Here is a 21,403-nt window from a genome sequence, read left to right as displayed (position 1 = left end):
GTTTCTGTAAGTTAAGAGGCACTTACATCCTCAGTCCAGGTGTCTCTCCATGCTCAGAAACCTGTAGATACTTCATGCCAGATGTGTGAGAGAGGTCTTCATTCTTACCACATATTCAGCAAAGGTCTCAGTACTTACCAGATTTTTCTTAAGAGAACACATAATACATGGCTTCTGTCAAGATTCTTACTGGAATTTTGGCCTGAAATCCCCAGTCTGTCAGTGTGACTCCTCATCCACCTAACCTGTCGCGTTAGGCCTCTCCCACTTCATGCCTTGCACTTCCTGCTCCCTCTTCCCAGAACTGAAGATACGCCCCAGAAGCGAGTTGCCATGGCTGATAAGAACCTCAGAGAATGAATGCAAGGAAGGAAGGGAGAAGGTGCTGATACACACTGTTTCCCAGGCACCGTTTAGGGGCTCTGCCTTCATGATCTCATTTACTCCTCATAATAACCCTGTGAAGTAAGTAGTAGTATCCCCATTTTACAGATGAGGAACCTGAGACTCAGAGAGGTTAAGGGACTTCCCCAAGATCACACAACTAGTAAGTAAGCGTGAACCCAGATCTGATTCCAGGGCTCGTGCTGTTTTCCACTGCATATTACACAGACACTCAAGAGTTCAGAGTTCCAGGGTTGCTGGTGAGACCCAGGATTCCTAGAGAGGTTCTGTCCAGCCTCCTGGGAAAAGCCAGCTTTTAGGTGTGATATGTAAATGGCTACACCTTGGTGCTGAGACTGGTGTCATTTTTGCCTTAAGTTCTTTTTAATTGTTCACTCACCTTCCTAGTTCTTCCTAAGAAGAACTTCATTTAATTTGTGTTCTTCTTAAGGCCTACTGATAACAATTAAAGATTGATTGCCTCTGGGGAGTAGAACTGGAGGTGAGGATGGACAGGGTAGAAGGCTGTTAGATCCATTACGAGTCCTTCTGTTCGAATAGACTTTTTTTTTTAAATCATGTTATTTTGATTTTATAAAAAGCCCTCCAAAGACCAGTAGTACAATTAGTAAACAGTATGAATACACACAAGAACACACTTTGCTAAGTTAGTGACTGCGAGATATACTTTTATAAAATCACAGTATACTTTTATAAATACATGTTGTGCATCTGTTTTGTTTTTACGTGAAGGTTCGTAATGAGTTTTACAAGGACACACAGGGTGTGATACTGGTCTATGATGTTGGGCAGAAGGATTCCTTTGATGCCCTTGATGCATGGCTGGCAGAAATGAAGCAAGATCTTGGACCTCATGGAAACATGGAAAATATTGTATTTGCAGTGTGTGCCAACAAGGTAACTGTTTTGGAAATGAAATGCTCAACTTTCTAGGTTCATTATGGGAAGAGTGCAGCTCTGAGTTTTGGGGAATAAATAAGAAGAAAAAAAATTATGTAATCTGTAATGTTAAGAATCGGCAGCTTTTCAAAACATATGTTCCTAAAAACAAAAACAATTAAAAAACAAAACCTGGCATGTTATCCATTTTTTTCTGGTGCCATGTTTGGGGATGGATATTGGTGAGGGAGCAGGAGAGGTGGAGCCTAGTAGTCAGACTCTGACCTGATTGGAGGAGGGGGCAGAAGCTAGGTGCAACATGGACTGTGGAAAAGTGGGAAAGCAGACCATGTGTGGCAAACGTGATGAAGCCAACTTCCACAGAGACGAGCAGCAGCAGCTTTCTCAGGAGAAAGTTCTGGTAGCAGGCATTTGCCACAGAAAATCAGTCCATATTCAGTGCTAGTAATTTTTTGGTCCTGGTAATTTTATATACTGGTGCTGGGGTTTGCTTAAGAATAGTTTTTGCCTCAGCAGAGGGTTGACAGAGACCTCACTGGGACTATTCTAGAGGGACAAGGTTGGAATCTTCTCTTCCCCGCTGCCTCCAACTCTCAATTTCAGATTGACTGTACTAAGCACCGCTGTGTTGATGAAAGTGAAGGACGTCTTTGGGCTGAAAGCAAAGGGTTCCTGTACTTTGAAACTTCGGCTCAAACTGGAGAAGGAATCAATGAGATGTTCCAGGTAACCTAGCATTTTATTTGTTTTAGAGTTTTGGTGTCTGACCATACCAAATTTTAGCTTAATGATGAGGAGGAGAAAGTAATAGAAGTTTCTTATTAGAATAAGCTGTTTCTTTTCAGAAGCAGGTAAGAAAGAGAGAATGGGAGAGAGGGTGAGAATGAGTGTGTGTGTGTGAGAGAGAGAGAGAGAGGGAGATTTGCCTGCTGTCTCTTTTAGACCAGAATTATTTACTTATCAGAATTATTGGGGAAATTCTTCAACATACAAATTGCTGGGCTCCAGGTCCACTGGAAATGTAACATTTTGTTGGAGCTGAGGAATCTCGATTTTGAAAAACCTCTCTAGGTGATTCCTCTGATCATCAAGTTTAATAACACTTATTATATACTTAAATGGGAGAAAGATTTTCTTTAAAACCACCTTTGGTTACATTTATATGCATAATCAAATGAAAGTATTACTTTGGCAAAATAGCCTTGCCATAGCTAATATAATCTTATTTTGTAGCCCTTGGGGGTACAGTTAGAGACCAGGAGACTATCATTGCAGAATCAGTGAGTCATATGTAAAAGTTCCATCTCCTGAATAGATGGTTACTTTTTAGAACTTGGGCTTCCCTTGTGACTCAGCTGGTGAAGAATCTGCCTGCAGTGCGGAGACCTGGGTTCGATCCCTGGGTTGGGAAGATCCCCTGGAGAAAGGAAAGGCTACCCACTCCAGTATTCTAGCCTAGAGAATTCCATGGACTGTGTAGCCATGGAGTCGCAAAGAGTCGGACACAACTGAGCAACTTTCACTCACTTTTAGAACTTAATAATCTTGAATCATTTTAAGGGGAGCCTAAACAACAAATTAGAGTCAACTCTTAATTCTAGTTTCATTTGGAAGTAAGTGGTGGCATGAATAATGCATTTTTGCTTATGAATATATCTGATATTTTAGGAATTTTTAGCATTTCAAATAATGTAGCTATACTATAAAGAGTTGTTCTTAATTACCGAGTGGGATTTCATTTAATCTCTTGTACTGAATCTCCTTCTCACAAGATGTCATCCCTCCTACTAGAAGACAGGTTTCATCCTTGGCTGACAGACTGAATTTGGCATCAGTAGCTTCTATTTCAAGACCAAACATGGTTGATGTTGGTTTGCCACGTTTCTAGTCTTTGAGTACATAGACCTATGTGAGTATGTACCAATATGTGTACAGTAATGATACTTAACCATTTGAATAGTACTTTACAATTCTGGAGAAGTTTACCTGTTTCATCTCATTTTAGACTCTTAACAATGTGTGGCAGGTATCATTCTCATTTCAGATATAAGACATTCAAGAGTAGTAGTGATTTGTCCAAGAGGTATAAGTAACTGTCTCAATGTCTTTTAGCACTTAACTCTTATTTTTTTTTTTTAGCACTTAACTCTTAAATGTCTTTCAGCACTTTAAAGATATTTGAGTTTTCCTGTAGTCCTTGAGACTTTTTTTTTTTTTTTCATTTTTCCTCTGTCTTTTAGATTGCATGATCTCTATTGATCTGATTTCAATCTGTTAAATCTACCAAGTGAAGTTTTCAATTCACTGCTTTCCAGTTCTAGAATTTGCATTTGGTTCTTTTGTACAGTTCCCAGTTTTCTGCTGAGATTCTCTCTTTACTCATTTTGAACATATTTTTCTTTATCTCTTTGAAATATATAATAGCTGCTTTACAATTTGTTCAATATCTGAACCGTTTTGGGTTCAGTTTCTATGGGCTACATTTTTTCCTGACTATGGATCACATTATTGTTTCTTTGTATGAGTAGTGACTTTTTATTTAACATCAGACATTGTAGATAATACACTGTAGAGACTCAGTTTGTTTATTTTCCTCAGAGGAATGTTGATTTTTGGTTCAGCAGTCAGTTCAGTTACTGACAGATTACACTGAATTTGTGTAGGCTTCACTCTTTTGCTTTAATAGTAAGGCTCAGAAGGAAGCCCAAAGTGTGTTCAAAACTCTTCTAATCTAATTTAGCAGGACTCAGCCTCCAAATTCTGTCCCTCTTGCGGATCTTGTCAATTCTTGGTTTTAGGTTTTGTTAGGCTGAGTCTAACTCCTTAAGGCATATCCTTTTTGTGGCATCTCAGCTGGATGCCAGGGGTATTAATGAGGTGATAAGGATGTCTCTCTACCTTAACTCTCGTGAGTCTCTATCACTAGTTAGTCTTTCTCCCTCTCATGAGTCTCTGTTTCCAGTGAGTCTCTCTCACTAGAGCCAAACTCTAGTATCCCCAGGGTGGCTCTTCTCCTCACACCACTAGTCAGTTCTGTTCTCAGTCTCTCAATAGTTGTTATCTGGTAAGCCTCAGGTGATTTCATCCTATGCATATAGAGCCTATGTGTCAGCTACAAACTAGTAGGGAACCCCCACATGGACTTCTTGGGGCCCGGCTCCCTCCTATCCAAGGCCCTGCTCTGCAGATTCCAGCCACCTCAGCATCCTCAGGCTCTGACCTCTGCCTCCTTAGCTCAGTGGGACTTTGTGTCTTCTTAGACCCCAGCACTCTGACATGGTAGGAAATGGACTCAGATAGAAGACAAAGGAGCAGTCTTACACTTGTTGTCCACTACCTGAAAAGAGTTGCCTCATATATTTACTTTTATAGTTGTTTAGCAGGATGTTCCCATGATTCCAACATGGCTGGCACTCAGACAAGGAGTTTGAAGAGACTTTTGACTTCAATTCCAGTATCCTCTATATCACACCACAGCTGGCCTTCTGTTACGTTACTTGTTATGAATAAGTCCCTCAGAAATTTGTGAGGGTTTCTGTTTTAGATTAATTTATAGACTAGTAGAAAACCTTACTGATACATAAGCACAGGCAAACAGCTGGGAACTATGTTCCCTATTAGGTTGCTTTTATTTTTTAGATAAATCTAGGGTAGAATTAGTGAATAATTAGTCTGTTTTTTAAAAAATAAGGCTAATAGAGAGTATAATAAAACAATTATGTAAGTACTTAGAAGTAGTACTTTCCTGCTGGTTCAATTTAATAAATACTTTCTTTGTTTCCTATTACTTAATAGACACTTTATGTCAGGAAGGAACTTGGTTTTATCTTACACTGTTAGCACAGAGTAATATTAAGATAGACTAAAACTAAGTCAACACTTCTCTTTTCTTGGTATCTAGCAGCTTTTCCTTTGACACCCTTTTTCACATGTCAAGGTTTCTTGTTTAGGTTGCCAAGTCGATTAGCTGATACTGGAGATAAGAAAGAGGAGTCAAAAGAGAAAGAAAAAAATTTAGATGATAATAGGAACTATAGAAATAGCTGAATAAAAAAGGAGGGAGGACTTCCCTGGTGGTCCAGTGCTTAAGACTCCACCTTCTAATGTAAGGGTCATAGGTTTGATCCCTGGTCAAGAAACTAAGGTCCCACATTCCTCAGGGTGCAGCCAAAAATTTAAGAAAAGGGGGAAGGCAGATTTTAAAAAATGGAGGGATGAGAAGATAAGTCAATTTAAAGCCAATTCAGTCACTCAGTCGTGTCTGACTCTTTGCGACCCCATGGACTGTAGCACACCAGGTTTCCCTGTCCATCACCAAATCCCGAAACCTACTCAAACTCATGTCCATTGAGTCAGTGATGCCATCCAACCACCTCATCCTCTGTCATCCCCTTCTATTCCCGCCTTCAATACTTCCCAGCGTCAGAGTCTTTATAATGAATCAGTTCTTTGCATCAGGTGGCCAAAGCATTGGAGCTTCAGCTTCAGCATCAGTCCTTCCACTGATATTCAGGACTGATTTCCTTTAGGATGAACTGGTTGGATCTCCTTGCTGTCCAAGGGACTGTCAAGAGTCTTCTCCAACACCACAGTTCAAAAGCATCAATTCTTCGGTGCTTAGCTTTCTTTATAGTCTAACTCTCACATCCACACATGACTACTGGAAAAACCATAGCTTTGACTAGACAGACCTTTGCTGGTAAAGTAATGGCTCTGCTTTTTAATATGCTGTCTAGGTTGCTCATAACTTTTCTTCCAAGGAGCAAACATCTTTTGATTCCATGGCTGCAGTTAGCATCTGCAGTGATTTTGGAGCCCCCCAAAAGAAAGTCTGTCACAGTTTCCATTGTTTCCCCATCTATTTGCCATGAAGTAATGGGACCAGATGCCATGATCTTAGTTTTCTGAATATTGAGTTTTAAGCCAACTTTTTCACTCTCCTCTTTCATTTTCATCAAGAGGCTCTTTAGTTCTTATTTGCTTTCTGCCATAAAGGTAGTGTCATCTGCATATCTGAGGTTATTGATATTTCTCCTTGCAATCTTGATTCCAGCTTGTGCTTTATCCAGCCTGGCATTTCTCATGATGTACTCTGAATATAAGTTAAATAAACAGGATGACAATATACAACCTTGATGTACTCCTTTCCCAATATGGAACTAGTCTGTTGTTCCACGTCCAGTTCTAACTGTTGCTTCCTGACCTGCATATAGATTTCTCAGAAGGCAGGTCAGGTGATCTGGTATTCCCATCTCTTTCAGAATTTTCCACAGTTTGTGGTGATCCACACAGTCAAAGGCTTTGGCATAGTCAATAAAGCAGAAGTAGATGTTTTTCTGGAACTCTCTTGCTTTTTTGATGATCCAGCAGATGTTGGCAATTTGATCTCTGGTTCCTCTGCCTTTTCTAAATCCAGCTTGAACATCTAGAAGTTCACAGTTCACATACTGTTGAAGTCTGGCTTGGAGAATTTTGAGCATTGCTTTGCTAATGTGTGAGATGAGTGCAGTTGTGCAATAGTTTGAACATTCTTTGGCCTTGCCTTTCTTTGGGATTGGAATGAAAACTGACCTTTTCCAGTCCTGTGGCCACTGCTGAGTTTTCCAAATGTGCTGGCATATTGAGTGCAGCACTTTCTTTTAGGATTTGAAATAGCTCAACTGGAATTCCATCACCTCCACTAGCTTTGTAGTGATGCTTCCAAAGGCCCACCTAACTTTGCTTTCCAGGGTATCTGGCTCTAGATGGATGATCACACCATCATGGTTATCTGGGTCATGAAGATCTTTTTTGTATAATTCTTCTGTGTATTCTTGCCACCTCTTCTTAATATCTTCTGCTTCTGTTAGGTCCATATCATTTCTGTCCTTTATTGTGTCCTTTATTGTTCCCTTGGTATCTCTAATTTTCTTGAAGAGATCGCTAGTCTTTTCCATTCTATTGTTTTCCTCTATTTCTTTGCACTGGTCACTGAGAAAGGCTTTCTTATCTCTCCCTGCTATTCTTTGGAACTCTGCATTCAAATGGATATGTGTTTCCTTTTCTCCTTTGCCTTTCATGTCTTTTCTTTTCTCAGTTATTTATTATTTATAAGGCCTCTTCAGACAACCATTTTGCCTTTTTGCATTTCTTTTTCTTGGGGATGATCTTGATCACTGCCTCCTGTATAGTGTCACGAACCTCCATCCATAGTTCTTCAGGCACTCTGTCTATCTGATCTAATCCCTTGAATCTATTTCTCACTTCCACTGTATAATCGTAAGGGATTTGATTTAGGTCATACCTGAATGGTCTAGTGGTTTTCCCTACTTTCTTCAATTTAAATCTGAATTTGGCAATAAAGAGTTCACGATCTGAGCCACAGTCAGCTCCCAGTCTTGTTTTCACTGACTGTATAGAGCAGAAATTGAATTAAAGATTCACTGAGCATGGCCCTGCCCATCAGAACAAGACTCAGTTTCCCCCTCAGTCAGTCTCTCCCATCAGGAATTCCATAAGTCTCTTATCCTTCTCCATCAGAGGGCAGACAGAATGACAACCACAATCACAGAAAACTAACCAATCTGATCACATGGACCACAGCCTTATCTAACTCAATGAAACCATGAGCCATGCCGTGTAGGGCCACCCAAGACGGTTGGGTCATGGTGGAGAGTTCTGACAAAATGTGGTCCACTGGAGAAGGGATGGCAAACCACTTCAGTATTCTTGCCTTGAGAACCCCATGAACAGTATGAAAGGGCAAAGAGATAGGACACTGAAAGATGAATTCCTCAGATTGGTAGGTGCCCAGTATGCTACTGGAGATGAGTGGAGAAATAATTCCAGAAAGAATGAAGAGTTGGAGCCAAAGCAAAAAACAGCACCGAGTTGTGGATGTGACTGGTGATGAAACTAAAGTCTGATGCTGTAAAGAACAATATTACATAGGAACCTGCAATGTTAGGTCATGAGTCAAGGCAAATTGGAACTGGTCAGACAGGAGATGGCAAGTGAACATTGACATTTTAAGAATCAGCGAACTAGGACTGGAATGGGTGAATTTAACTTAGATTACCATTATATCTACTACTGTGGGCAGGAATCCCTTAGAAGAAAGGGAGTAGCGATCATAATCAACAGGAGTCTGAAATGCAGTTCTTGGATGCAATCTCAAAAACGACAGAATGATCTCTGTTCGTTTCCAAGACAAACCATTCAATATCACAGTAATCCAAGTCTATGCCCTGACCAGTGATGCTGAAGAAGCTGAAGTTGAATAGTTCTGTGAAGACCTACAAGACCTTCTAGAACTAACACCCCAAAAAGATGTCCTTTTCATTATAGGGGACTGGAATGCAAAAGTAGGAAGTCAAGAGAAACCTGGAGTAACAGGCAAATTTGGCCTTGGAGTACAAAATGAAACAGGTCAAAGGCTAACAGAGTTTTGCCAAGAGGATACACTGGTTATAGCAAACACCCTCTTCCAACAACACAAGAGAAGACTACACATGGACATCATCAGATGGTCAATACCAAAATCAGATTGATTATATTCTTTGCAGCCAAAGATGGAGAAGCTCTGTATAGTCAGTGTACATCAAGGCTGTATATTGTCACCCTGCTTATTTAACTTATGTGCAGAGTACATCATGAGAAATGCTGGGCTGGAAGAAGCACAAGCTGGAATCAAGATTGCTGGGAGAAATATCAATAACCTCAGATATGCAGATGACACCACCCTTATGGCAGAAAGTGAAGAGGAACTAAGAAGCCTCTTGATGAAAGTGAAAGAGGAGAGTGAAAAAGTTGGCTTAAAGCTCAACATTCATAAAACTAAGATCATGGCATCTGATCCCATCACTTCATGGCAAATAGATGGGGAAACAGTGTCAGACTTTATTTTGGGGGGCTCCAAAATAACTCCAGATGGTGATTGCAGCCATGAAATTAAAAGACGCTTACTCCTTGGAAGGAGAGTTATAACCAACCTAGATAGCATATTAAAAAAAACAGAGACATTACTTTGCCAACAAAGGTCTGTCTAGTCAAGGCTATGGTTTTTCCAGTGGTCATGTATGTATGTGAGAGTTGGACTGTGAAGAAAGCTGAGCGCCGAAGAATTGATGCTTTTGAACTGTGGTGTTGGAGAAGACTCTTGAGAGTCCCTTGGACTGCAAGGAGATCCAACCAGTCCATCCTAAAGGAGATGAGTCCTGAATATCAGTGGAAGGACTGATGTTGAAGCTGAAACTCCAATACTATGGCCACCTCAGGAGAAGAGTTGACTCATTGGAAAAGACCCTGATGCTGGGAGGGATTGAGGGCAGGAGGAGAAGGGGACGACAGAGGATGAGATGGCTGGATGGCATCACTGACTCAATGGACATGAGTTTGAGTAAATTCCGGGAGTTGGTGATGGACAGGGAGGCCTGGCATGCTGTGATTCATGGGATCGCAAAGAGTCGGACACGACTGAGCGACTGAACTGAACTGATAATGTATTAAATTAGTATTTTGAGTGAAGTTATTCAACAACAACAGTGGCGCACAGGCATGAAATATGAGCAGGATCACAAAATAATTTTCACTTTGAAAAACATAAAATAGGAAAAAATATTAACAGTTTACAGAATAAGAAAAGACCTATAAGCATATGAAGAGATATACAACCTCTCTTATAATTAAAGGAATGGAAATAAAAATTGTGAGATAACATCAGACTGGCAAAAATGAAGATGTATAATAATGCCCAGTATTGAAAAGAGTATGGGGAAGTAGGCATTCCCATTCACTGTGATGGGAGTATAAACTGGTATAGCCTTTTTGTATGACAGTTGTCAAAATCCAAAAGTAAAGTGCACACACACTTTTATTCAGCAGTTTTGCTTTCAGAAATTTATTCTGAAACAGTATGCCCACAAGTGTACAGAGATATGTACTCATAAAAAAACATTCCCTAAAGCACTGTGTGACACAGTGTGTGACACAAAACTGGAAACAATTGACCTGTCCAAGAATAGGGAGTTGATTGAATAAATTATGAGTACAGTCAGTCACACCGTGGAATACTGGACAGTCATTAAAAGGGAGGAAGAAAGTGTCTATATGCAGCTAGAGAAAGATTCTAAGATTTATTATTATGTGAAAAAAGTTACAAGGTGCTCAGCCCTGTGTTTAATCTGCTCTCTTATGTAAATACTTAGGGCTTGGATATGTGTACTGGTGCTGAGAGAAAATTACTCTGGAAGGATACTGAAAAAATGTATGAACAATGGTTTACCCCAACGAGAGGAACTGGAGGGGCAGGGAGACAGTTTTCATTTTATACTTTTTCTACTATTTGAATTTTTCTAATAATATTTGTATACTAGTTTTTAATTTCAAGTATGACTATCTGAGAGTAGGATCATAAGCCATTTAAATTCTTATACTTTTTGTGTGCTTAAATATATATATAATATACATATATGTTCTACATATATGTATTAGTATAAAAGAAAAAAGGTATGTTTGCTTTATTGTGAATTTTAAGTTATTGGGATATATTAAAATTCTTTAAGTTGATGCCTGGAAAGAATTCCTATTTTCCCCAAATCAGTTCTCCTCTGGGCTGTGTTTTCTTTTTGCAGACCTTTTATATATCCATAGTTGATTTATGTGAAAATGGCGGAAAACGTCCTAACACAAATAGCAGTGCTAGTTTCACCAAAGAACAAGCAGACACCATTCGCAGAATTCGAAGTAGTAAGGACAGTTGGGACATGTTGGGAGTCAAACCTGGGGCCTCAAGGTAAGCAGTGCTCTCAGATACTAGTGTTGTCTTCTGTTACAAAGATTGAGTCATCAGAATATAGTGTGATGTCTTCTTGTAATAGGCTAGAAATATGAAGATGTATGGAAATAGATTACTTCACGCTACTCCTTCACTGAAGTAAGTGAATACCAAAGGAGGGAAATAGAGGGCACAGTTGCCTGATGTGGGAACTATGTCCTGTATATATTGTCTGAGTACCTTTTGAAATGGTATGTTCTGCTTTTGTTGACCAAGAGTCTAGAAACAAATGTAACCTCAAATATATATACATATAATCACAAAAGAGAATTCTTAAAGCATAGAATTTTTGAAAAAGAAAGAATGTTAGCAATCAACTTGTTGAAACGCTTCATTTCATAAGTGGGAAAACTGGGACTCAGGGAAATTAAAAACACAGTCAGGGACTCCAGGAGTTAGTGGTAAAATTGGTTCCTGACCCTGAACCCTTCCTGTCTCTGACTCTTTCTCTGTCTTTCAAAAATCATTGTAGTTCCTCATCTGTGTGTGTTTATATTAAATTATTTTATTTTAGCCAAAATAATTATTTTGGAGAAAAAGAAATACAGTCACTACTCTTCATGAAAGAAATAAATCATTACCTAGTATAATTATGTAACTTTTCCCCCAGTCTTATTGAGATATAATTGACATACAACACTGTATAAGCTTAAGGTGTATAGCATGATGATTTAACTTACATACATTGTGAAATAATTACCGAAATAAGTTTAGTGAACATCCATCATCTCATAGAGATAAATTAAAAAAAAGTTTTTTCCTTGTGATTAGAACTCTTGGAATCTACTCTCCTGCTGCTGCTGCTGCTAAGTCGCTTCAGTCGTGTCCAACTCTGTGTGACCCCATAGACGGCAGCCCATCAGGCTCCCGTCCCTGGGATTCTCCAGGCAAGAATACTGGAGTGGGCTGCCATTTCCTTCTCCAATGCATGAAAGTGAAAAGTGAAAGTGAAGTCGCTCAGTCGTGTCCGACTCTTCGCGACCCCATGGACTGTAGCCTACCAGGCTCCTCCGTCCATGGGATTTTCCAGGCAAGAGTACTGGAGTGGGGTGCCGTTGCCTTCTCCATCTACTCTCCTAAGAACTCTCAATTGTTATCTCGCTTTTAACTATGTAATAATACTGTTACTATGCATATTATTGGGGTTCTCAGATCTTTTTATTTTGTACCGTAGTGTTCCTCCCTATGCTTCTCCCTTTCTACTTTCTCACCTCGATTCCCAGAAAAGAAAAAAGTACATCTCAGAACTGCCTGATCAGCATCAACAACATTAAGTATCTCTTCTCCATTTTGGTCTCATAGCATGTCTTCAGGTTCAGGAGAGAAGAGGAGATGGGAAGAGGGAGACAGCTATTGGTCATCCTTGACTTCACAGGCGTTACTGAGGATGCTTTAAACACCTGATAGAATTCAGATGACCTTGTAGCATAAAGTTAATTGGTGGCTTTTGGGGCATCCCAGGTGGCACAGTGGTAAAGAATCTGCCTGCCCATGCAGGAGATGGAAGAGACTTGGGTTCGATCCCTGGGTGGGGAAGATCCCCTGAAGAAGGGAACGGCTACCCACTCCAGTATTCTTGCCTGGAGAATTCCATGGACCGAGGAGCCGGGTGGGCTATAGGCCATAGGGTCACAAAGAGTTGGACACAACTGGGCTACTAATATGACTTTTACTATTGTGTATCAAATTCAGCTTTTTTGTTGTTTTGACCTTTCCCTTGCTGACCCGGCTCCCTGGCTGACTTTGTCTGCTGTTTCCTTCTGGAACTACATGCCGGGTCTCCGTTCCCTTTCTGGCCTCTGCCAGTTCTCTCCCTGCTGCTCTGCATTTCCCATCACTGGGTCAATTCCTGAACCTCATCTTCTTGCAGAGTCCTCCTCCAGGGGGGCCTGCCCTGATGGCCTCTTGTCCTCATTGCTTCCATCAGCAATTATTTGCTGAGGGCCAAGTGCCTGTGAGGTGCTAAACCCTGTCTATTTTCATTTGATCATGTTTGTATACTCACTTTGTATTGTCTGTTTTTCTACTTGAATGTTACATATTTGTCCATTGTTTGTTTCCTAGTCCTTTAGTCTCACCTTTGAGAAGGGGTCACGATTATTTCTGGAGAAGGAAATGGCAACCCACTCTAGTATTCTTGCCTGGAGAATCACACGGACAGAGGAGCCTGGCAAGTCCATGGGGTCGCAAGAGTTGGACATGACTTAGCAACTAAACCACCACCACCACGACGATTATTTCAGATATGCTTGCTGCACGAGGTGTTCTGTTATCCAAACAGCTGAAATGCAGTGGGCAGAGAGGGTGGGGGCTGACCTCTCTACTGACATAGAGCTCTGCTTTTTGTTTGCAGGGATGAAGTCAATAAAGCATATCGGAAACTTGCTGTGCTGCTTCACCCTGACAAATGTGTAGCACCTGGTAGTGAAGATGCCTTCAAAGCTGTTGTGAATGCCCGAACAGCCCTCCTGAAAAACATCAAGTAGGAAAAAGGAAAAAAAGAAAGGTGTAGGCCTCGAGTCCAAACAGACTTTCTCTGGAGGTAAAATAGCCAACATGGGTTTTTCCTCCACAAAATTCTTACAGCCCTTTTCACTCATGTGCTGTGATTTGTAAATCAGTAATTTGGGTGCCTGTTTCCATGTCATAGACATGTTACAGAGAGACGAAGTGAAGAGAACCGAGTGTCACTTACACTATCGTTCATTTTCTATTTCTGAATGATGATAGATTTTTTTTTTCTCATGAGTTGGTAAGCTCTGTTGGTATAGAATCGCTTAGGCACTTTGCTCAGGAAAGTCCACGAAATTTCTGGAAGAAGGATAGGAGGATCCTTTTGCTTTTTCTTTATTAAAAAAAATTCATTATCAGAGGAAAAAAAATAAAAATGGAAGCAGACATAGCAGAACCCCTGAAAGGGTAGTAACCTTACAAGCAAGTTGCCCCTTTACAGTCAGTTTCTTAGGTGATATTTTAAGCATCAGTCTGCTTAATTAATGAATGAACTCTTCGCAGCCCTTTGGAAGTGAAACAAGGTGATACAATCCTGAACTGAGCTCCCCTTCTCCATCACTGGGGGAGAGACCAGCCAGTCCTAAGAAAGCAGAGGTGGCATACCCGCAGGTTCTGGTAGACTGGCTGCTGCTAGACCTGCCCCTGGGTCCAAGGCCTTTCACTGGCCGTGGAAATGAGTGCTGGTAGCTGTAGGGGCATCTTCACCTCAGAGTCAGGAGTCAGATCCCAAGACAGAAATGCCTGCAGGTCAAACTGGATTGTGCACACATCCCCAGAGGGCATGACCCGCCTGGTTCGGGCGTGTCTGATGCCCTAGGGGAGCCCCCATAGGAGACTTATGCCTTTCCTTGTTACAGTATCATTTGTCATGACAGGTGGGAAAGGCAGGGATGCATCTCAACGGGGGGGGGGGGGGGGGGGGGGGGGGGGGGGGGCCTCCCTTCACTTCCTCGTCAGTGTGAGTTCCCCTTCCCTCTTCTGTTCCTGCCTTGCCTCTTAAGGCACCACACCTACCGCCACATCTCTCTTCTTGAATCCCCGCCTTCTGGCTATTGCCTCCTCTGTCCTGTGCAGCCTTCGCTGGGGCCTGGTAGACCAGAGACAAGTATAGATCCTTTGGGTGGTGGATGGAGAGATCTTAAGGCATGTGTAGGAACAATCTGTTACTTTTGTTTAGGTTCCAACTTTCTGATCAGTAATACTTTTAAGCTGCAGATTACTAAAATTAATTTCACGTAGAGAAATTCATTCTCTTGCCATCATCTCTGTCTCAGTATCCAAGAAATGGATGAAGATCAAGTGTCAGGACCGGCCTTCCTTCCAGAGCTCACAGAATAGTGTCACCGCGTGGCTCGTTACACCATCACTCTCATGTTACTCAGATTTTCAGCTGTGACCAAGCTGCACTAATCGGGGCTTTAAAGTATATAAAACTTTGCCATCAGTGAGTTTTAAACAGCTATCCCATATTGATTGCCAAGTAGCATTTGCCTTACCCTACCTGAGAAGAAAAACCACTTTCATTTAATTCAAACCCACTGCAGGCTTCTGAACCCTTCCCTTCTCCAGAGCAGCTTCGCTTTGTGTGGCTGCCTTTGGGCAGCACTGAGCTGGTTGTCAGGAAACCAGAGCATTGTTTCATAGTAAGAGTTTTCATTTTGATATTAAAAATGCTTTTTTTTCTTAGTTAAATTGAGATATGAGGTATGATTTTTTGTGGGATTTTCCTCTTGCCTTTTAATTTTAACTAGCTTCTGGGCCTGTAAAACTCAGGCCAAAGTTCTTCAGGGCTTTAATTTTGCTGTAGGCCTTCATCATGCCTAAAGTAACAAACATAGATCTGTTCTTGTGGCAGAACTGAAGAGTCATGTGAATGAGGGACCATGCATGGTGGTGTCAGCCCACATTGACATGACAGCTCACTTGTGTATGTGGCCCTGGGTAAAAACTGGTGCCAGTTTTCATCACTGTCATTAAACACTAGATGGGTCACCTCATTGAGCTACATTGTGCAGGTGAGCAGTTATAGCAGAGAGAGTTCTCTAGTTCTTCCATTCATATCCTTATGTAATGAGTGAGTTGACATTTAGCCTGGTCTTGATTCTTAGGTCTTGCTCAGTTCCCAGCACCTTGATTACTAATGTTAAGGATGGCCATGTACTACTTCATTTATGGAAAAGAAAGTTAAAGGTTCAGGGTCCTAGAATTTTTCTGATTTCCATAATCCTGAGTAGAATGTCAAGAAGGAATGAAATGAAGCCTGATCTGCAGTGAAAAGTAACTTCATATAAAATTTTACAGACCTCTGTGCATTAATTTAAATTCTTGGTACAAATGTATACTTTTTAGTTCAACCTTATTAAAATTCTTCAGCCAGTTAGGATTGCACAATACATCAGTGAGAGTAACAACTAGCAGAATAATTTCAATGGCTAAAAAAAATTTTATACAGAATCTTGTTTTTTCAAAAAAGAACAAGAAGTTTGAACAGCTGTTATTCAAGAAAAGCCATTTCTTCTGCCTCTGAGTCACCAAGAATGAACACTTTTAAAACTTGTTAGAAATCCCTGGAGGCTTTTGAAATTAATCGCCAACCTACCTAAGAACTTTAAAATATACTGTTCTTTTGTTCCTCCGTTCCTCTTTCATGGCTTCTTTTGAATCAATATTCTCAACTGTCAACGTGTCTCTTACTTCAGCAATGTCGTTTTATTTCTTTGCATAAATGTGTGCTTGGTAAAGTCCAGACTTGGAGATATTGTGCTGCTTCCCAAGATAAATTGCTCTGATTCTGTAGATTGCACTCTGTTCTTTAAGGCTCACATTTACCTCAGGAAACTCACTTTAGTATTTTTTTTTAATGGCATTGAATTCTCAAATGGCACTTATTTCTTTATACTGGTAAACTAGTACCTAATTTACTGTTCACTAAGTGAGCCATAGATAAGGCAGCTAAATTTCTGAACGAAAGAGAAAATGGGCAGCCCTTGGTTGCTGTGAATCAGTAATAAAGTCCCTGTTTCTCACAGAACAATGACAGAATCTCAAGGGGGAAGGAGGTATTTCGGTCTCATGTTAGAAAGGGTGGGGGCATGTGCACATTGCCTTTGACAGGGTGTCAGTGTCTGTCCCCTGAGCAATTTCAGTGGGCCCTAGAATGTCAGTCCCTTCTCCACTACACTCTGTCTAGTTCACTCTGAGTCTGACTACATTTTTGTGAAACTTTTGCAGAGAAATTGAGCCGCGAAATGCAGCTAACCTCCTTCCATTACAAGTTTTGCAAAGGGAAGAGGGGTTCATATTTCTCATGATAGGTACCTAGCACAATTGTTAAGAGACAGTTACTAATGTTTATATGTTGGTGTTTCCATTAAGCATTTCTAGAGGAGATGAAAGCTTAAACTTGTGGTGTGGATGAGTTAGATCGTGTCTGACAAGCAGTGCAATATGAAGCTGTGCAATAAAGGCTGTGTTGTGAAATGAGCATTGGAAAGCTGGACAGTTCGGGTTAACTTCCTGCAGCAGTTGCCAGCAGGATGGTCTGCCCTTGGCCCAGGAATGCAGAGTCTCTAAAGAAACCCTTTGCTCTTACGAGGTAATTTATGTATTTGCTTTCTGTTGAAATAATGGAAAATGTTAAAGTTAACAGCTGTCTATGTCTTGTATAGAGAGTGTCATATGTATTTAAGTTGTGTATTTTTATAAAGTAAAGCCAAATTCCAAACACTGGTCTGTGGGCTGCACTTATTTGTTGAGACACTGGTCTTTAAAGCAGAAGCCAGTTACCAACTAAGATCATAGATAAGACATCTTGCTTTAGTTGCCAGTGGATAAAATGGAGGAAATGGTATTCATTGGTCCCTCAGGCTGTTCTAACCTTAATTAAGTTGTGATGAAAGTCTTTTGCTCTCAAAGAAAGATACTAATATTATGTTGGCCTTTTTAATTCAAATGAAACTATTGTTATCTCATTTTAATAATGTAGGTCTAATTCAGCTAATTAGTCCCTGGACAACAGGAATCCTTAAGTAACAGACTAAGGTGAATGCGAATTTGAAAGTAAAAGCCTTGTAGGGCTGGCCCACAGAAGGCTTCAAACCAGAGCTCTAATTTCCATTGTGAATGGCATTCACTATCACCTGAGAGTGTGCTCCACTCCTGGGGAACCACACTGCCCCCTCATACTGCTGACGTGTTCTAAAGCAGAGCTGCCAAATCCTCCTATGACCTCCCCCTTGCTCCTTGGTCACAGAGCTTGGCCCAAGAGATGGGAATGTCACCCAAGCTCTGGAGAAGGAAACGGCAACCCACTCCAGTATTCTTGCCTGGAGAATCCCATGGACAGAGGAGCCTGGCAAGTCCATGGGGTCGCAAGAGTTAGACATGACTTAGTGACTAAACCACCACCACCACCGAGATCTTTCTAGTTGGAATCTAGGAAGACAGACTTTCTCTCAGGAGAGAAGGATAGGAGGAGTCCTGCTGATGCTGGCAACCATGATTCCAACCTCATGGAAAAAATCAGAGCGAATGAAACAGACATTCAGAAAGAGACCGTATCCGTATGGCAAAGATGTTCCTTCCAGTCCCCAGGGTCCCCTGAACTGGCTGCTCTACAAGCCCATCAACCACCCCAGAATCCTCCCAATCAATCTTCACTCCCTTGTTTCCTGCTTAAGTTTGTTGGAGTTTGCTTTCTGTTACTTGCAACCAAAGGGATATTAGAAAATAATAGACATTAAGGGTCATAAGCAGGAATGAGAAAGCTATGGTCTGTAGATTGGTACAGTACTTGATAAGTAAAGTGTGACATTTTAGATATTAAGTATATCCACATACTTGGTGTTTCTGTTTTAAAACAGTAATAACCAACTGTAAACTGAGAAGAATTAGGTTTACTCATTTTGTTTCAGAATCAATTTAAGATGCACAATTTTATGTAGCTTTTTTGTTTCCTTTTGAACCATTGCCTGTCAGGGGCACTTCTAATATGGTAAATTTCTTTCTTTTTTTTTTAATATGGTAAATTTCTAATCAAACTTTATTGTTAAAACATTCATTCACCATGCATTTATTGAGCACCTACTATATGCCATGCTCTGTTCTAGGCACTGAGGATATAACAGAGCACAGAACTGACAAAAATACCTGCCCTGTGGAGCTTACATTTCTTGTTGTTCTTTTTCATTTGTGGAATTTTGAAGAAAGCTTCATTTTTCCTTATAGGTTTATTTCTGAAGAGGCAAATTTGCATTTTTTGACTGCTCTTCAAGATATGCAGTTTTGCAATTAATACTGATTGCTGCTACATATGGAAGACCATGTAGGTTGTTAAAATGCTGTATTAATTTTTTTCTTGAGAACTTGACCACTATCATTATACAAAGTTGTTTTTCCTGTTGACCTGGAGGACATAGTACTAGACTTTAGGGGTTTCTTTATATATGTTTTATATTAAATAATTAAAATATTAATATATTCTGCCATAGCAGTTGATAAGGTCGTGTTCGTTTTGAGGGGAAAATACCTAGAATCTCCGTTGTTTTGGTTAATAGTGTTTACCTCTAATTTCACCCAGTTAAAATTCTAATTAGCAGCCTGTTCTAAAGGATACTTGGACTTTAGGAAAATTATTTCTCTGTGCATCCTAAACAGTTACTTGTTAGTGGTAATTATAGAATCAGCAGATGCAGCCCATGAAAGCACTTGTACTAGGGAAGAGAAAGTAAAAGTCTATGACTGAGAAAAATCGAGGTGCTGCATGCCTCAGATACCAGGATGTGAACATTCTGCTGCTTTCAGAATATGAGAGAAAACAAAAAGTTCATGCAATAAATACTAAAGAGAGAGGCATCATGTTAGGATAAATTTATTTAAGTTTACGGTTTTAACATCACTCCATATAAAAGCAACCTACCAGGCAGTTACTGCCTCCTAGGGGAGATGGCAGTCTTCCCAGGTAGCATTTGTGGTAAAGAACCCACCTGCCAGTGCAGTAGACATAACAGATGCAGGTTTGATCCTTGGGTCGAGCAGATCCCCTAGAGAAGGAAATGGCAACCCTCTTCAGTATTCTTGCCTGGAGAAGCCTGTGGACAGAGGAGCCTGGCGGGTTACAGTCCATAGGGTCGCAAGGGTTGGACACAACTTAGCAACTAAACCACCACAGGGGAGATGTCAGCGTTTATATGAGAAGATGCTAAATCCCCATGCTGTTCCTTCCTGCTCACAGTGCTGATGGGGAGAGCACCTGGCCCACGAAAGTGACCAGTTTCAAGCAAGGTTAGAGCTTCTGCCAGGCACTCTGGACTGCTGGCATGCTGGACAAGGACTCTTTAGTGAAGCGTCCTAGTGAAATTTTAGATATAAGGAAAATCAGTATGGCTTTGTGTGGTGAGGCATAGAGCCAAGCTGCTCTTCATAAGAAATGAACAAAACTTCCAGGGATTGGGGCTACCTAAAAGAAAAGGAAGAAAAACTTGGATGAGCAGGAGCTGAAAGCTGGGGTACAAAGAAGGAATACTAGAAAGATCTTAGATATTAAAAATTATTAGATAATCCTAGAAAGACAGCCAATGAGAAGTTCCCAGTGACAGAAACAATCAAAGGACTTTTCAGAACATGCATGGCTTTAGTAATGTTAGTCCCACTTTACAGATAAGAAAACTGAGGCTCAGAGAGGTTAAGTGATGTGCTCTAGGTCAAACAGAAAGCTATTCAAATCCAAGCTTACCCAACTTTAGAATCCAGGCTCTCAGTGTATGCTATCAGCCTCACGGTCCAAATTTTAAAGCACTGTGCTTCATATTCATAAGTAATGTTGTTCCTGCCTTACCATGCTACTTACATAGATATAAATAGGCCTGCCTTTTTGGTGGGGTTGCTTTTTTTTTTTTTTTAGTTTTGGATCTCATCAAAAGTGAGATCATATTATATATACTTTTGTCTTTCTCTTCTCATTCAATAGTACCTCATAAAAATCTTAAGTCAATTGGTTTAGATTTAATTCAGTCTTTAGTGGCTGAATAATAATTGTGTTGGTATGTCATAAATAATTCAGCCACAGGACTTTGTTTCCAGCTTTCTATCACTACAAATAATGCTGCAATTTTATCCATGTTCGTATGTTTTTATGAACTAGCAGGGTTTTTTAATTAATCTTTTAAAAAAATTGAACTGAATATTCAATGGGAGGCTTAAAACTTTGACATTCAAAAAACTGAGATCATGGCATCCGGTCCTATCACTTCATGGCAAATAGATGGGAAAACAATGGAAACAGTGCCAGACTTTATTTTCTTGGGCTCCAAAATCACTGCAGATGGTGATTGCAGCCATGAAACTAAGACACTTGCTCTTTGGGAGAAAAGCTATAAACAACCTAGACAGCTTATTAAAAGGCAGAGACATTACTTTACCAGCAAAGGTCTGCATAGTCAAAGCTATAATTTTTCCAGTAGTCATGTATAGATGTGAAAGTTGGACCAAAGAGAAAGCTGAGCACTGAAGAATTGATGCTTTTGAACTGTGGTGTTGGAGAAGACTCTTGAGAGTCACTTGGATAGCAAGGAGATCCAACTAGTCCATCCTAAAGGAAATCAGTCCTGAATATTCATTGGAAGGACTGATGCTGAAGCTGAAGCTCCAATACTTTGGCCACCTGTTGGGCAGAACTGACTCATTGGAGAAGACCCTGATGCTGGGAAAGATTGAAGGCAGGAAGAGAAGGGGGTGACGGAGGATGAGATGGTTGGATGGGATCACCAACAC

The 21,403-nt window shown here is 40.5% G+C and overlaps 1 protein-coding gene across 2 annotated transcripts in view; it reads left to right on the top strand.

The window, feature by feature from the left end:
* The window catches only part of DNAJC27 (DnaJ heat shock protein family (Hsp40) member C27), a 38,219-nt gene extending 20,859 nt beyond the window's left edge, over positions 1–17,360 (top strand). The window contains exons 4-7 of one of the 2 annotated variants that reach the window (XM_043917326.1): positions 1,138–1,302; positions 1,909–2,031; positions 10,917–11,077; positions 13,473–17,360. In XM_043917326.1, coding sequence (XP_043773261.1) covers positions 1,138–1,302; positions 1,909–2,031; positions 10,917–11,077; positions 13,473–13,605 — 582 coding nt within the window. In that variant the 3' untranslated portion in view covers positions 13,606–17,360. The remainder of the gene's footprint in view (positions 1–1,137; positions 1,303–1,908; positions 2,032–10,916; positions 11,078–13,472) is intronic. The other variant, XM_043917327.1, reaches the window with a different exon arrangement.
* Positions 17,361–21,403: the final 4,043 nt, after the last annotated feature.

Source organism: Cervus elaphus, chromosome 11 (assembly GCF_910594005.1).
Source record: "Cervus elaphus chromosome 11, mCerEla1.1, whole genome shotgun sequence".
In the NCBI taxonomy this organism is placed as follows: Eukaryota; Metazoa; Chordata; class Mammalia; order Artiodactyla; family Cervidae; genus Cervus; species Cervus elaphus.
Note: the sequence above shows the minus strand (reverse complement) of the source record. Positions and strands in the feature narration are given on the sequence as shown.